At 49.3% G+C, this 17,713-nt stretch overlaps 1 protein-coding gene across 16 annotated transcripts in view; it reads right to left on the reverse strand.

Annotated features, from left to right (window-relative positions):
* LOC111544627 overlaps positions 1-16,725 on the reverse strand; it is a 78,408-nt gene extending 61,683 nt beyond the window's left edge. For all 16 annotated transcript variants that reach the window (XR_003309818.1, XR_003309820.1, XR_003309823.1 and 13 more), the window contains exon 1: positions 15,900-16,725. Coding sequence is in view for 3 of the 16 variants with exons in the window: in XM_026456441.1 (XP_026312226.1) it covers positions 15,900-15,962 (63 nt within the window). In the remaining 13 variants the exon portion in view is untranslated. The remainder of the gene's footprint in view (positions 1-15,899) is intronic.
* Positions 16,726-17,713: the final 988 nt, after the last annotated feature.

A 17,713-nucleotide genomic window follows, 5' to 3' on the forward strand; every position in this document is an offset into this window, starting at 1 on the left:
CATTGCTGCCCCAGTGCTTCTCTGAAAAAGTGAGTGTGTGTTGGGAACAGGCACCTCCTACCTGCTGTGCCCTCCTGCTCACTTCTCAATTCTGGTTTCCATAAACACATCATCAGCAGGAAAAGCTGACAAGGTAGAGAGATACACAGGACATAGACTTCGATATGTAACCCAGATCAGAGATGGGATCCTTCTCCCCATTTGTACCCTATTCTAAGTGCACAAGTGCACAGACCTATCCCATATCTTTCCTCCTGTGTTTTTTGTTTGTTTGTTTGTTGTTGTTGTTTTTGGTTGTTGTTGTTGTTTTGTTGTGTGCTTTAAATGGATTTAATGAACCATGTGATCTGAGTATCCTAATTTGGTTGTGAACTTCCAGTTCCATGACCTCTGGTTTGGGTGTCAACTATGTGTAGAGCATACTTAAAGGCCACCATTGCATCAGAATAATTCTCCATCACAACTGGGGTGGGTGGGGTGGGGTGGGGTAGGGTAGGGAAGAACAGTCAAGGTCAGGGATATAGGAAGAGAGGATAAATGCTAATATCATATCTGAGGTCAGAGTAGGATTAGGGCCTCGGAAAATATCATTTTACTGAGACCCTGGATATGAGCGTCCCCTTTCTGACTCTGCCATGAAGAAGTTGGGGACTAATCACTTTTCCTCCCGGGAACTGTTTTCTTATCTGAAGGAATGAGGCAAATAGACTAAATTATCTCTAATGTCTCTTCTGGAGCCTTCTGGATCTCCCATTTGGGGATTTGAAGTCTGCTCCAGACTGCACTGCAGCTAACACTGCATCCTTAGAAAGTGGAGTTTGTGTAAAGATATTGGAGCTTATGCAGCTAGAGTACGGTGATTACCTAGCTCACATATTAGTGCTGGGAAACTAACTGAAAGGGGGTTGGAGAAAACTGTTTCTCCTAAAAGCCTCACATTCTCCTAGTCAACCAGGAGCTCCTGTTTGCCCCTGTTTGTCTGTCCTCCAGCTGGCTGACTGCCCAAGGCTCACCTAGATGGATCATATGAAGGCTCCCTTGCCCTCTGGCATTCTGCTGAGCTCAGCCTTTGAAAAGTTGTGGCAGGAGATCAGAAGAAGCAAGGAGGGTGAAGCTGCGGTGTTCCCTGTTCCAGACACTGTTATGGCTGAGGTCGCTATGTCCCTTACCCAGGTCACAGCTCCTTTTGAGGTTGCTCTTTCACACACATTCTGGTAACCACCCACTTCCCTCACTGGTTCAAATCTAAATCCCTTCCCACACCTTTGTAAAGAGTCCCTTCATTAGGCCGGCGTGGTGGCTCACGCCTGTAATCCCAGCACTTTGGGAGGCTGAGGCAGGTGGATCACAAGGTCAGGCGTTCAAGACCAGTCTGGCTAACATAGTGAAACCCTATCTCTACTAAATATACAAAAAATTAGCTGGGCGTGGTGGTGGGTGCCTGTAATCCCAGCTATTCAGGAGGCTGAGGCAGGAGAATCACTTGAACCTGAGAGATGGAGGTTGCAGTGAGCCGAGATGGCACCACTGTATTCCAGCCTGGGTGACAGTGTGAGACTCCGTCTCAAAAAAAAAAAAAAAAAAAAAAAAGAGTCCCTTCATTAAACCTTCCTCAGGTTACCCAACATGGCTGGGCCATCTGTTTCCTGACAAAGCCCTGACTGGTACATCTAATGAACCCATTTTCACACTAGTGTCATCTTTGAACAATTGATTCACTCTGAAAATCTCTACAATGCAACTCAACACATTCAGGACTCTCTCTGGTGCAGGGGAATTTCCAGAGAGAAGCTGAGTTCTCTTTTCTCCACAGCCCTCTTCATCCCTACCTGCAAAATTTCTTGTGCAACACAGAAAGAAAACAAATCATAATGGCTAGAACTCTCAGTTCTGAACATAGATAAGCAACACAACACAATGTTCATGTCATTGTCTAATATGTTCTCCCACCTAGCCTGATGACTTAATATCTCTTCTGGGAGATGATCTGCTGCCCCTCTCCCTGACAACACTCATGCCACCCTCCCAGGGAAAAGGGTGTCACCAGGGATCCTGGATCCCCATCAAGCCCAGCTCTACTCCTGCTCCCACCAAACTCACCAAAACTGGAAGGTGAGCTGAGTTGGATATCTCTGACTGGTTTCCGGAAAAGTCATGTTCTCTTTCAGCCACAGTCCGAGCTTGAAATCTCAACTTCTTGAGGTGGTTTCTTTTTAGTAATAATAATACAACAGTTGTTGAGAATTTATGGACTAGATATTGATCTAAGCGTTCCATGTGTTATCCAATTCCATCTTCACACAACTCTATGCAGTAGGAACCTTTATTATCTCATCTCATTTTAAAGAGGAGAAAATGGCACACAGGTTAAAACCACATGCCAGGATTTGGGCCCATGCAGTCTGACTTCAGAGCCTGTACTTTTTTTTTTTTTTTAAACTAAGGAATGTTTTAGTTATGTGGAAAAGTACAAAGACTACTATAACTAGTCACCATAACCTAGATTTAACCATTATTAGCCTATTGCCATATTTGCTTCATCACTTTTGCTGAATTATTTTGAAGTGAATTACAGACATCCTGACATTTCACCCATAAACACTACAATATGAATCTCTTAAATATGAGGACACTCAGCTACAATATCATTACCACACCTAACAAAATTAATAATAATTCTGAATATAATCTAATAACCAACCTATATTCAAATTTCCCTAACTTCTCCCCAAAATACGTAACCCTTCTGAATTCACACATCCTCCTTGCACAGGGCTGGACTCATCCTGCTGAAACTGTTGCAGTGTTAGTTCATACGCTGCTGCTGAAGCTACATCAGCACCCAGCCCTATCATCACAATGCCATATGCTCTTTGCTATGCTTTTCCTTCTTAGTCTTTGAAAATAAGAAACCTCTCTTACTCCAGAACTCCTTCCACTCAATTCTGGTATAAATCTAGTACAAAGCAGTCTTTCCTGAGTGGAAAAGACCCACCTTCCCAATGTAGCTTCTGCCCCACTGTAGCCAAGACCATGTGAGAGACACAAGTAAACAACACACACAGGACAGCACTGCTTGTGTCCATTGTCAGCTACTCAGGGAAGGGGGAATGGTGGACAAGCTCCCAAAGACAGGGATGGGGGGTCATCCTGGGGTGAGAAGTCTCACCAAGAGGGGAGGAAATTTTGAGGGGTCAACATTTTGTCCTTGTTTTTGTCTGAATACTCTTGTTCCGGAAACAATGTATGTGTAGCTCAAGGGGTATGAAGTTGGAAAGAAAAGCAAGGCTGGGCCATTCCAGATGCAGAGGGCCACCTTTGAGATTCTCAACCCCAAACCAAATAGTTGTCCAAACAGACATACCCCATTCTCTTCCTCAGTGCCCCGATAGTCTGCTCATACAATGGCCAGAGGGTGTCTTTGGGCACCCTTTCAAAAACCTTTAGATTTCCTCCTCAACCCTGGGTGGGCAGCGTGTGCTGTTGGAGGTCAGCAAGGGGAACGGGCCTTAGTTACTGTTGCTTTCCTTATTGCTTCAGACCTCTTTGAGTAACAAAGAAAAACAAGGAAGAAGTGGAAGAAGAGTATAGAGAAGATGTCATCCAAGGTGCCCTGCCTGATCTTCAGGAGCTAAAAGCCCTGAAATTCCCTAGCAGACCTCTACAAACCAAAACTACATGTCCTGCCTCTGAATGGCTGCCAGAGAGGAATCACATCATCTCATTTACCTTTTTTTCAGTCTCTCAGCAGTTTAAACTCCTACTTGTTCTTTAAGGCTTAATCAGAATCACCTCCTGAGCTCAGTCCCTCTGGTTTATGCTTCCTTAGCATCCGGTGGTGACCCCATTGCAGGATGTGTAAGATAAGTTGTACTTATGCCTTCTTGGTTGCCTCCCCTGCTAGACTCTGAACTCCTTGAGGCCAAAGCCATCAAATTTATCTCTGTATCCTCAATCCTTAACATGGGGCCCATCAAACCTCAATCACTTGACAAATGTTGGTGAAAATTAACTGAATTCTAACAGTTCTCTAAAATCACCGTCTCTGTCTTGTTAGTGGCACTAAAGTGTGTATTTTTCTTTGCTTAAAACAAAATTTCCTGATTGCTGCTCAGTAGCTCACTTGATAACTGAACTAACTGGAAAGCAACACACATTTAGAACCATGTCTCCTAAAGGGCAGGCCCAGCCTTTTTGATCCCTACTAGCCAAAGTCAGTGCTTTACATAAGGAACACCCTTGAGACATGCTTGTTGAATTGACCTGATGGTGCCCGTGATCTAAGCTCCCCAGAGAAGTTGACCATCTGCCATATATAGCTACAGTGTGTTTGAATTATGCTGGCCGGGCGCGGTGGCTCAAGCCTGTAATCCCAGCACTTTGGGAGGCCGAGATGGGCGGATCACGAGGTCAGGAGATCGAGACCATCCTGGCTAACACGGTGAAACCCCGTCTCTACTAAAAAAAAATACAAAAAACTAGCTGGGCGAGGTGGCGGGCGCCTGTAGTCCCAGCTACTCGGGAGGCTGAGGCAGGAGAATGGCGTAAACCCGGGAGGCGGAGCTTGCAGTGAGCTGAGATCCGGCCCCTGCACTCCAGCCTGGGCAACAGAGCGAGACTCTGTCTCAAAAAAAAACAAAAAAAACAAAAAACAAAACAAAAAAAAAAATTATGTTAAGTAGCTGACAAAGTTCAAGTGAGGAAGAAAATTACCAATCCCTCCTGGAAGTGAGCTGAAAGAAGGGCCTTCTTGCTTCCAAAATGTCCTAACATCTTGCTAAATACTGACATCTGTTTGCCTCCAGCTTCCTGCTCCCAATGTTTGCCAACTGGCCGAGAATGTTTGTGTCTTTACCAACAATCTTCCCCCATCGCACCCACATCACTTCCTTCCCGAGCTGGCAACCTCACAGGCACTACCTTGTAAGCACCGTAGAGGCACCAAGGGTGAATACCCACCCCTCCACCAAGAAGACAGTGCCCCTTGAAATGACCCAGTGTTTCCCCTGTCCTGCAAAAGTGTGAGTAGTACATCACCACAATCACAGGCCCCGTCACCCTCCCCTCCTCTGCTCCTCTTCCTGTTGCCCTCTTAGCTGCCATGATATGATTAAAGACACTGAACCCTCATTCCAAGTGCACGAGTCCTTCTGGAGACAGAATGACTGGCATATAGTGTCTGACCACCTCCATGCTCTTCTTGTTTGGACGAGCGGAGGCAAGATGGTGCACTTCTGGGTTCTCCATCCCCCCCCAGCTTTTCCCATGAGCGCGAAAATGCAGCCAGCGCCCAGGGAGGGTGCAGACCAACTGGGCATGCGCCAGGTGACGTCAATCCGAAGAGACCAAGATTTACCTGGTCACACCTGCGGAATGCCCCCCGACACGCCCGTGCCCTGCCTATTGCCCTCCCACTCCTAGAAAAGCCGCTCACGGCCAGTGAGCCACGCGGTCTTCCTGAGTCTCTCACTCCTGTCGGGATGTCGGGACAGCAGGAACTCCGTCCGAGAGCTTCACCGGGGGGCTCTGCTGGCCTTCTTTGCTGGAGGCCGACAGACTTCTCCCCCACACCTTAAGTGACCAAAAATAAATGTGCAGTTTTACTCCTACACTTGCCTACCCGCTGGTTCTTTTGTGCCCGCTCGGCTGGTCTTAGAAAAACAAATCAGTTGGTGCCGAAGACCCGGGAGGAGACCCCTCCTCAGGCCTCTAGGGGTTGAGGAACCTCCTCCTGCTCCCACACTGCAGAGGGACCAGGACCTGAGACCCGCTTCCCTCACTCTCATGGCCTCTCTGGGGTAAGTGCCCTTGTCTCCTCTTTACCTCCCTCAGCCAGAAATCCTGCGCAGGTCCGAGGTCCATTTTGAGCCACCAAGTGGCTCGGGAGACCCGTTCAGGACGGAGACGTCCGCCTGAAGGTAATCTCCACTTTGGCTCCATGAGCCTCCAGTCTGTCTCTGCTGGTTCCAAAGGACGCTTTGAAGCCAGGCAGAGATCCACTTCCATTTCCATTGTGTCCATTGTGTAAGTAAAGAAGAAACAAACGGGAAACCCCCCAGTCCAAATTTCCAAAGGGCACCCCCTTAGGGTGCCTCCTAGCCAATTTAAAAAACCTTACAGCTTGAACAAGACCTTAGGAGGAAGCGGTTAATTTTCCTTTCCACTGTGGCGTGATCGACCTCAGCAATTTCTGCCAGCGGCCAGGCAAGTGGTCCGAAATTAATTACGTACAAGGCTTTTGGGCCTTAAGCTCTCGTTCCTATACTCCTCCTTCTCTCCACCCCCTCCCTTCCTGCCCAGACTCCTCCTCCTCCCCCCATCCAGACTCCTTCTTCCTCCTCCTTATCTACTAGTAATCCACTCGGTCCCGTGCCTCCTTCGGGGCCCCCAACTGGCTGTCTTGAGTCTCCTATCTCTGCCCACACCCTCCTACAGTGTTAGCACCTTTGCGAGAGGTGGCTGGGGCGGAGGGGGTAGTCAGAGTACATGTCCCTTTTTCATTGGCCGATCTTTCCAAAATTGAGAAGCGTTTAGGTCATTTCTCAGCTAATCCTACCATATACATAAAGGAATTTAGATACCTTTGTCAGGCCTATGACTTAACTTGGCATGACCTCCAGGTTATTCTAACCTCTACCCTAAACTGACTGAGGTTCTAACCCAGTAGACCCGGTTAGATCCAGCCTCCCCAACAGGGGCCACCATATTGGCGTCTTATTTCATTTCTCAATCAGCTCCTGACATTCGTAAAAAACTTCAAAAGGTAGAGGATGGTCCTCAGACACCAATACAAGACCTAGTTAAATTAGCCTTTAAGGTCTATAACCCCAGAGAGGAGACGGCAGGCTCGCCTCAAACAGAAGTTACAGCTCCTAGCAGCGGCTTTACAGCCCAGTCGTAACCCCAGACCAGAGAGCACACACCCCACAGACTCCAAAGCTACAAAAGGAACCTGCCTGCTATAAGTGCGGCAAGGCAGGACACTATGCCAACAGGTGTCCGCAAGGTCCCCGAGCCCCAACGCAGCCTTGCTATAAGTGCAAGGCATCAGGACATTAGGCCAGTGAATGTCCTAACCCTCGTCCACCAGCAACCCCCTGTCCTGCTTGCCAGCAGGGAGGACACTGGAAGTCTGATTGCCCCACCCTGAGAACAGGTGCTGCGTCTCCATGTGACCCCCTTTCCCAGGATCCTGGGAGCTCCTTCCAGCTCCTACATCTGGACGACGACAACTGAAGGTGCCGAGACTCAGGGACCCCCATCACCCTTGCCGAGCCACGGGTAACTCTCCTGGTAGCGGGTAAGACAATTAATTTTTTAATCGACAGCGAGGCTACCTATTCTGTTTTGCCGTCCTTCTCTGGACCTAGCCTTCCATCCAATATCTCTGTAGTAGGAGTAAGCGGAAAGCCATCCACTCCACGAAAAAACTCCACTCCTTAATTGCTGCCTGGCCGACAACTACTTTGCGCACTCGTTCCTCATTATACCCTCATGTCCTACCCCCTTACTAGGCCGAGAAATCAGTTCAACTTTCCCCCACTCACCTCAAACTTACTAAATTTTCTTAACTATCTCATACTCCCCAACCTTGCTAGGACCATCCTTCTGGGTTTTGCCCATATTCCAACAAATGCTTCCATTCCTCATTCCTATACTAATACTGTGCCTTATTTTATTTTTCATCCGTGCGTCCAAATACCAACCATAGGCCCCGACCTTAACGACGCCCCTTAACAGCAGGAAGTAGCCAGACAGACCACGGCGCCCCTTTATCACTATTACCAATAAAAGGTTGGACTGTTTGGACGAGCGGAGGCAAGATGGTGCACTTCTGGGTTCTTCATCCCCCCTAGCTTTTCCTGCGCGCGCGAAAATGCAGCCAGCGCCCAGGGAAGGTGCAGACCAACCGGGCATGCGCCAGGTGACGTCAATCCGAAGAGACCAAGATTTACCTGGTCGCACCTGCAGAATGCCCCCGACACGCCCATGCCCCGCCTATTGCTCTCCCACTCCTAGAAAAGCCGCTAACGGCCAGTGAGCCACGCGGCTTTCCTGAGTCTCTCACTCCTGTCAGGATGTCGGGACAGCAGGAACTCCGTCCGAGAGTTTCACCGGGGGGTACTCTGCCGGCCTTCTTTGCCGGAGGCTGACAGACTTCTCCCCCACACCTTAAGTGACCAAAAATAAATGTGCAGTTTTGCTCCTACACTTGCCTACCCGCTGGTTCTTTTGTGCCCGCTTGACTGGTCTTAGGAAAAAAAAAACACTTCTCTCCTGCTGTTCTCACTCTCCTCTGAAAAAACACTTCTCTCCTGCTGTTCTCACTCTCCTCTGCCTCTCCAAGCTCTCCTGGGAGGACTCACTAACTGCTCTTTTCCTCCCATCCTCTAACTCTGAGCAGTACTTGAAGCTGAACCCTTAGGTCCTCTGTGCATCTAGCTCTCTCCTCCCACTGCCTGGAAGATTCTGCTGCCTTATTCAGACATATCTTCTTACACTTAAATGTATCTCATTCTTTTTCCTTTACATCCCTCAGTGCTCTGAGGTGACCAGGTTCCCAATCCTACATACATCAGGGCACCCGCAAACCCATAGCTCACCAGTTCTCTACGTATACTTCAGTACCACAGCCTGGTATGTTTTCTAGACAATTTCATTCAAATCACCAGCTGTCATCACAAATTTAGTGTCTCCCCTCTCCAAACTAGCTTCCTTTCACAGCATTCTCCTTTCTTCTATTGGGCCTCCATTTGTCTAAGGCACCAAGGAAGCACGTGACTTTAAAAAACAAGAGAAAGAGAGAAGAAAACCCCTAGAGACTTTTGTATTTAGAAAGTAGCAAGAAAATGTTAATACCTGCACTCTAATGCAGAGGTGAAAGATGTGGATTTCTAGGACCTGTCCCCAGTGATTCCGATTCAGGAAAGCCAAGCTGTGGCCCAGGAATCTGCATTTTCACAATGTCCCCGAGTGAGTCTGATGGAAGCAGCTGTAGGTCACATTCTGGAAGACTGGGTTGGATATAGGATAAAGCAGACAGGGCTAAAAATGTGTAAATGCCCAAAGGTGGCTTTAAATAGAAGCAATAAACTGTTACAAAGCTCTGTTGCTTAGGGATTTTTACTAAAACCATAGAACCAAGATAGACCACAGAGTTTATCTGGTCCAACTTCTTCATTTAACAGAAGAAAAACTGAAGCTCAAAGGAGTTAGGTGCCTACAGAAGGCCACACAAGTCTAAGGCAGAATGTTTAACCTAAGTGACAAAGGATGTCCTTTCATAGAAGTAGTAAAGGAAATAAGCACACACAAACACACACTCACAGGCTTAAAACAGCTTTTTTAAAATGTGCAAACGAATTGCCTGAGGCTTTTTTAAATATGCAGATTCTGATTCAGCAAGGAGGGAACCTGAGATCCTGCATTTCTAATAAGCTCCCAGGTGATGCCCGTGCTTCCAGGTCGCCGTCCACCCTTTAGGCAGCAAGTCTTAGAAAGTAAAATAACTGCTCTTCTGTTTTTCTAAATAAATAGTCTGCTTCTTTACAACAAGCACTTGTGCTGTACAATGCGGTCTACTCCTGGTGTCCTCAGCTGCACCGTGTGGAGCGCATGGACTCACAGCAGTGCTGCCCCTCAGCCTATCAATCACCTGTTGACAGCGAGCAGAGATGGCGCCTAAAACAAAGGTACTCACACCAAACCTCAGCCCCTGACTGTTACTGTAACAACCATGTTGAAAAGTGTCATGGCCTCATGAAAATTGGGGATTTAAAAACATGTAGCCACATACTGTTCTTGAAAACATATTTAGAAAATTAGATTATTTCATTTTGAAGGAAGCTTTCAAATTAAAAATAAATGTCTTTGTCTAGAAATACATGTGGAACCAAACAAGAGGGTTTTATTTGGAATTAGGAAATAAAGAGACACTTGGTGCCACTGCTACGAACAAAAGCTGGATGACACACAGAAAAAGAATGGTGTCCTGGCATGGAGATAGGCTTTGGCACCATATGGCCTGGCCTCAAAACTTGGCTCTGTCACTTACATGCTGTGGGGTCTGGAGGTCACCGATATGTTCTAAAATATATTAATAGTAGACATAGTCTATAAAAATACATTAGAAACAACGTTCCCTTTCCAGAAACACAAAGTCTTCCCAATACTCTCACAAAGGCTCCTGCAAAATGGGGTGACCAAAAGTCCAGTTCATAATGAGTGAAAGTGGAGGAGATCAAGACGGGACAATAAGCATTAAATTAAGCATTGTGTTTAAACTCTGGAGCATCAAGCATAACTTAAAAAAAAAAAAGATGTTTTTCCTTTGCTGCAAAAGAAAGCTCAGGAAGTAAGAGACTCTTCCCTTTTTAGGTACCTGGCAATGTACAGACAGGGCAGTGATATTTACTCAAAGAATTGCGTGCAAACATAGATTGTTATTCCAAAATCTCCCTTCTATATGATCTGGACATGACAACAGTTTAAGTTTCCCTATCTAGATGTGATAGGATTCTTATTTAAGAAAAAAGTTTAAGGAATCATACAGTGAATACAAACAAACCATCACTTAGATTCAATAGCTGCTTACATTTTGCCAAGTTTGCTTTATATTGTGAGGAGGCGTTTTTTGATTAATCACAAGGTTTTAAAAAGATCCTTTTTCTTACCTCCAAAGAACAAATAACTTCAATGGGAGAGACAAGCCTTCATGTATGAAAAGGCTAAATAACAAAACAATACCGATGAAGTGAGAAAATGAGTACAGACAGTGAGTAATTCAAAGGGCTGTCATCGTGAGCTGTGAAAGCTCCCAGAAGAAGGTAGGGCTCAAGTCTTCAAGACTGTGTTGGATTTGGAGGGTGCCGGGGTGGTTGATTCAAGGAGACTGTGAATGCAGGTGCCCTTGGGCAGTGTGTGGAGAGCAGCCTGGCTGGAGCTGAGCTATGAGGCCGAAACTTGACCCTGAAGGCACTAGGGGGGTCACTGAAGGTCCAAGCAGCAAGCAGTGGTGTGATGAAAGTAGTGCTTTATGAAGTGTAAAGTGTCTGCAGGTCCAACTTAGAGTGGGGCTAAGGGAACAGCTTCCAAGGGATGAGAATGAGGGCCAGGAAAGGAGTCCATGGGGGCATATGGGGCCTGACCTGGGGCCATGCCCTCTGGATGAACAACAAGGGCTAACTATGAAAGATAATCCAACAGGGTTTGTTGGAGGAGAGAGATTCCTCACAGACAATACCAAGGTTTTAAATATCATGACTGGAAGAGTGAAGATGTCCCTTATAGAATTAAGAAAATCAAGAGGAAGAGCTAGTTTGGGGAGCTGGAAAGACAGAGTTGAGTCTGAGATTGGCCGAAGCCCAAGTAACTGCAAACACTTCAGCTGAAAATGTCTAGATTCACAGAACCAATGCTCAACAGAAGGACAGAGGTAGAAAATATCTCCCTCTCTTTTCTCACTCTCTTTTCATTTATCTTCTTACTTTTTTTCCTTTGTGCCTTAAAGAAAAAGATTTCTCTGCTGCTCACCAAAGCTAAGCTCTTACTTTTGTTAGGAAACCGATTCTTATCTCATTTCTTCAGGTATCAAATTCTATACTCGTTCTAGCCTCCTCAGTTTTTCATCTCCACACATTTTCTCCCTGTCACCTCCAAACCTGCTATGACTCTGATAAAAAACAAAAATTCCTTTTCTGGATAGTAACGTCCCTTCTGGCTAAGCACACACCTCTTTTTCCTTTCACTGATAAACTCTGCAAGTAGCTGATTCCCACTCACCACCCCACACCCCTCCTCTGAACACCTCTTCTAATCCTCTGCTCCTGGAGTGTGCAGGGTCTTTCTTTCATCATGCCCCAGCACTCCTCCTGCTCAACCTGTCTGCAGCCTGTCATCACATCAGAGCCCACACTGACTCCCTGGGGTCTCCAGGATCAAGTCTCCTCTGCTGCCACTTCTGTAATAAGAATTTCTACCCCAAAATCTAACTTTCGCCCTTCCCTTTCTTCCTCTACTCCTTCCCTCTGAGAGCAGATGCATTCACAAAGCTTCAGCTGCATCCAACCTTCCAAATCAACATCAACAGCCCTAGCCTCCAGCCCATGCTCCCGTCTTGGGTCTCACATTTCCAACTGCTGACAAAACAACTCCACCTGGATTTCCCTGAGTCGCCCCCCATGCTTCATGTCCAAAGCTAACATCATTATCTGCCCTGCAAAACCAGTTCCTGTCTTCAACCAGCCCACACCTGTCCATCAGTCAGACACTGTCAGTCCTCTGGGTTCCTCAACCCAGATACTTCAGTTTCCTCACGGGTTTCATTTTCCTCTCCCTCATCAGTAGATTATCAACAAGTCCCCACATTTATACCTCTAAAAATGTGTCTCGAGGTCATCCCTGACTCCCCATCCTTTCTGCCACCAACCCAGACCAAGGCTCCTCCCCCTCAGCTCCGGATCACTTTTCCATCTTCCTAGATTCTACCCTTCTTTTGTCCACTTATTCATATTGCCCCAGATTAACCTTTCCAAATACCACTTTCTTCATGATGTGTCACTGCTCAAGAATCCATAATGACTCCCTACTGCCCCAGAATCAAATCCAATCTCCACTCTTGTGCTTTCAAGACTCTCCCTGTTTGACCCTGCCCCACTTCTCCAATCCTGTTTCCCACTCCTCACTAACCTATATCTTTCTCTATGTCAGCCCAGGCTCTTCAATGCCCAAACTCCCATGTGCCACTGCCCATTCTCCATTCACCCTTCAAGGACCACCCTAGGTTCCACCTCCTCTGTAGTTCTGCCAACTTTTTAACGTATAGCACCACAACACTTAGCAATTAATCTCTAAGTAAACAGTAATTGTCAATCTTCTTCAAAAATTCTTTGAGGACAGAGACCACTTTGAATATTTCTTTTGTGTTCCACAGCACCCTGGACAGCAGAAGGCTCTAGTGGGAATTGAAAAGTTATTTTTGATTGGCTGGTCAACTGGTTTCTGGTCCCAGTTATCAGTTCCCGTATCTCCCTTCCTCTGCCTCATAAGTATGATCAATAAAATTATTGTAACGCACTTTCTCAGGCTTGGCACAGAGAATTCCCAGGAAGACAATCTGGAGTCTACCAATCTAGACTAGTAGGCTGGGTAGGGTGGGGTGTCTGTCTCCATGTGCACACAGGGAAGTGAGATTTAGGGAATCTAGCTTAACCAATTGGTCAACGGATTGAAATACCAAAATAATCAGGAGATGACAAGGAACCAAAATGACAGAATAATTTGAAACATGCCTAATTAGAAGCGCAGTACGCCAGAATTTCGACAAAGCAATTTCCAGTTTGGTCCTTGTGCATACAAAATTTTCCATCAGAAAGAAAGGGGTAACCATGGTATTAGGGAGCTAAACAATGAAAACACATGGACACAAAGAGGGGAACAACAAATACAGGAGCCTAGTTGAGGGTGGAGGGTGGGAGGACAGAGAAAATCAGAAAAAATACCTATCAGGTACTATGCTCATTACCCAGGTGATGAAATAATCTGTATACCAAACCCCTGTGACACACAGTTTACCTATATAACCTGTACATGTACCTCTGAACCTAAAATAAAAATTAACAACAACAAAAAAACAAATAAACAAAAAAGAAGAATCCCTAGCAAGGGCCTAGGCTAGAGACCAGAAGTGTGGTGAGAGTCAGTGAGCCAAGCATAGAGGGCCACACAGGGTGGGTGTAGTCCTTGACCTACCCCCTCTTGCAACATGTTACAGGTCATCAGTCATTTCCAGCCTTATGCACCAAGGACTTAACCTTTCTCTGATACTAAGTGCACATCAGACTTAGTTCAGCCACTGGGCTGCCCAAGGAGGAAGGAGAATATCCCCAACATAGGAGTCCCACAGGAGACTGACCCCAGTCTGCTATTTATTCTGTGTTTTGAGCCAGGGTTAGATAATGTGCACCACACATTGTGTTTTGAAAGGCCCTGGGAAAAGTAACACATTGGACTGTTGTTGGCCATTAACACCATTAACACTGTGTGAATTTATTGTCAGAAATAAGCAAGCCTCCAGGAATTGAGCTCTGCTACAGGTGCCTGGGACAGAAAATGTGTTTGGATGATACAAAGGGGAAAGAGGAGTGGGCACCAAAAGGTAAAAGTGGGGTCCTGAAAGGGAAGGTGGAAAGGCTCACACTTCAAGATTTTTCCCCCAGAGCTAAGAAAATGCAGACTTTTGCCCCAGTTGGGAGGCAAGGGGGGTCAGCTGGGTTTCTGATTGACCGGTCAATTTGTTTCTAGCCCCAGTTATGAGTTCCCATATCTCCCTTCCTCGGCCTCATAATGAGTATTTCTGGATATCGCTTAGCCCCCAGAACCTTGTCCCTAGATTCCACCTCTTTAGAATCCATGCTTTTGGGTGCTGGGCTGTTTGTGTATATGAGAGAGAGAGAGAGAGGAAGAAGGAGGAAAAGAAAAGAAAAGTGAGGAGAAGAGAAGAGAAGAGAGAGAAAATAGAATCCATGTCTCAGGAAGAGGAAGAAGGGAAGGAAGGAGGAACAGAAGAAAGGTAGGCTTAGACCTGGGAAGCAGAATAGAATGACAGGGGCTCCCTCTGATTTCCCCAGACCCTGGCAGCAGCTCCTGTCCTCCAGCCTTTTCCTCTGCACATCAACTAGAGAATGAACATATGAGCCAATCAAGTCTTGACTTCCAAAGCCACAAGTCTCCCCCCAAAGCACCCCACCCCCTTCCCTAGAGATGACCTCCAGGGCAAGGTAACAGGGTTAGGAAACAGATGGATGTGCAGAGACCCTCCAGAGCTAACCCGACCCCTGACCCCCACCAGTTCATGTCCTCTAATCCAACTTTCCAAAAGGGAGAGCAGATGCATGCGGCCCCGGCAACTTACTGGACCCCTTGCGACAAAGATTCCAGACAAAATGGTTTCAGACATGTGGGGAGATGGGGAGCTACACACAGAAGCTGGTGGAAGCCACAGGTACAGGGAGATGGGGAATCCCTGGCCATCAGAGAAACAGGGTCACAGGTGGTGGAAAACGAGGATGGTCAGTGCCGGTTCCAGGGAGGGACTGTGTAGCCAGGGAGCAGGAGGAGCAATGGGTCGGGACATGGACGATGGCAGGGGCGCAAAGAGCTAGAAAGACATCTCAGGGCTCTACACCTCACAGCAAGCAGAGACTTAGTGGGTGTGTATGAGAGGGACGCTAACTCACACTTCCAGGAATGAGTAATTCTTATGAATAGCTCCTCCGTTCCCAGAACTAAAGAGGAGGAAAAGGGGAAGGTCCGAGGCGCCCACCGCCCTCCCAGCCGGGTCTGCCTCTCAAGTCAGAGGGGCCGGCTCCCCACACGCACCAGGCGAGACCGATGTGGTCCGCCCCGCTCCTGTCAGTCTGCAGCCGGCGCGGCTCCGGGTCCCCGCCGGCCCTCTGTGCACATCAGGGCCCCGGGCCCCCGACGGCGAGGAGGGGTGCCGGCCCAGGGCTGCCGCCGGAGCCCCGCTGACAGGCACGGGGAAGGGGGAGCCAAGGGAGGGGCCGGGACGCCGGTAGCCGGAGCGGCGCGCTGCAAAGTGAGCCAACACCGCCCATCCCCGCGCTCCGGGAGAAGGCGGCCCGAGGGGACCGCCTCCCGCCTCCCCAACACAGACTCCCGCAACTGGGATGAAGGCGGAGGGGCGCGGAGTTCCCACCCCCCACGCCCTCCCCAAACGCAGCCAGCACTGCGATAACAACCAGAATCTCGGCAACTCCCGCCCCGACGCCGAGGGGGCACTGCCCCCCAACACGCACGCGGCAGCAACAGCCCTCCTTCCCCAAACTTGTCCGAGACGCCGCAGCCTTCAGCCCCGGACCCCCGCGCCCTGTCCAGCTTACCTGTCCGAAAAAAGCCGTCCACGTCCGAGTCGGCCGCTCCTCCTTCCTCCGCTGCTCACTCATGGGGGTTCATGACTGTGGGAGGGCGTCCGCGGGCAGCCAGGGGCCGGAGAAGCCTTGGGCCGAGGGCTGCTAGGCCACTGATGGGAGGAGGGCGCGGGCGGCCGCGGGGCTTCGAGGGCAGGCGCTGGGCGGCAGGGCTGGGGCAGAGGACGCCGAGCCTCCCTCAGGCGGAGGCGCGCGGAGGGCCTGCTGCCGGCTCCCCCACGGTACCGCTTCCCCAGGGCGCTGGCCGCCTGCTGTCTGGATGTGGCCCTGGCCCGGGGCTGGGGTGCGAGCTGCCTGAACTCCCGCTCTCCCCCAGCAGCAGCAGCTGGCTCTAATGCCCGCCCGTCTGCCTGTTCAGCCTTGTTTCGCTCTCTCCTATTTACTTTTTCTCCTCCCTCCCACCCTCCTCGCTCCCAACTCCGCGCGCTCGCTCCCTACTCCGCTCGCTGGCTCCCACTCTCCGGCTCCAGCCGCCGCCTCCCCAGCTCCTCCCCCGGCTCCCGCTCCCTCAGTCGCGGCCAACAAAGACCCCTGGAGCGCCGACCTGAACTGAAGCTCCGGCCCGGGCCGAGGGCTGGCTGCGGGCCCCCAGCGGCGCCGACAACCCCTGTCCCAGCGGCCCCGCGCCGGCCTCCCTGGGAGCGGAGCCCAAGTCCCGAGGCTGTGCTAGGCCGGCTTCCTGAGCTCCGCAGGAAAAGCCCCGGCAGGGGAGGGGGCGGGGCCGCCGGGCGAGCCCGGGGCTGCAGGGCGCAAGCCAGGTTAGTCCTGCGGCTCTGCGGCCCTGCGCGCTCAGCTTCTGCGCTTGCGCCGCCAGGGCTCCTCCCGGCCCCGCGGCCACCTCCTCCGCCCACTCCACTCCTAGGTGTGTGAGGGGAATACCAGGCTGCCCGCCCGCCTTCTCCGGATCTTCAGATCCGTCCCCAGGCTGGACTGACCTGTCCGTAGAGGCCGGCCTTTCTTCCCCTCCTTCCTGACGAGTTCTCTTCTGTCTCCCTGCCCTCCTGAACCTCTCACATTTTCCTCACCAGCTCGCCACAGTTTCTCTCCTTTTTATCTTTTCTCATCCTTTTCCCCTTTTCAGCACCCCTTTAAACATCTCCGCCTGGCAGGGCGCGGTGGCTCACGCCTGTAATCCCAGCACTTTGGGAGGCCGAGGCGGGTGGATCACGAGGTCAGGAGATGGACACCATCCTGGCTAATACGGTGAAACCCCGTCTCTACTAAACACACAAAAAACTAGCCGGGCGTGGTGGCGGGCTCCTGTAGTCCCAGCTACTCGGGAGGCTGAGGCAGGAGAATGGTGTGAACCCGGGAGGCGGAGCTTGTAGTGAGCCGAGATCGCTGCACTACATTCCAGCCTGGGGACAGAGCGAGACTGTCTCAAAAAAAAAAATTTCTCCGCCTGTCTCTGTGACTCTTTGTCCAGTTTAATGCTCCTGTGATGTCTCCCTGCCTACCTCTCCCTCCGTCACTCTCTTGTCCCTCGTTTGTCTCTGTCCTGCCTCCGTACTTAGCCTGTATCTCCGTGCTCCTCTTGGACAGCTGTCAAAATTCTCTAATCCCTGGGGCCTTCTCGGTTTTGTTTTTCTCCCTCATGTGAATGGAGAGATCCAGTTGGCCAGGAGAAAGGAGGTGTTACAGCAAGCTGAATTTCAATTAAAGTGGGGAGAGGGCCTGAGGAGGAGTGGGGATGACTGCAAAAAAGAAAACAGATGCTGTATGGGGTAATTAATGCGGTGATTGTATTGTGCCCATTGGTTTTAAAG

The sequence above is a fragment of the Piliocolobus tephrosceles genome, chromosome 2 (genome assembly GCF_002776525.5).
Source record: "Piliocolobus tephrosceles isolate RC106 chromosome 2, ASM277652v3, whole genome shotgun sequence".
Classification (NCBI taxonomy): Eukaryota; Metazoa; Chordata; class Mammalia; order Primates; family Cercopithecidae; genus Piliocolobus; species Piliocolobus tephrosceles.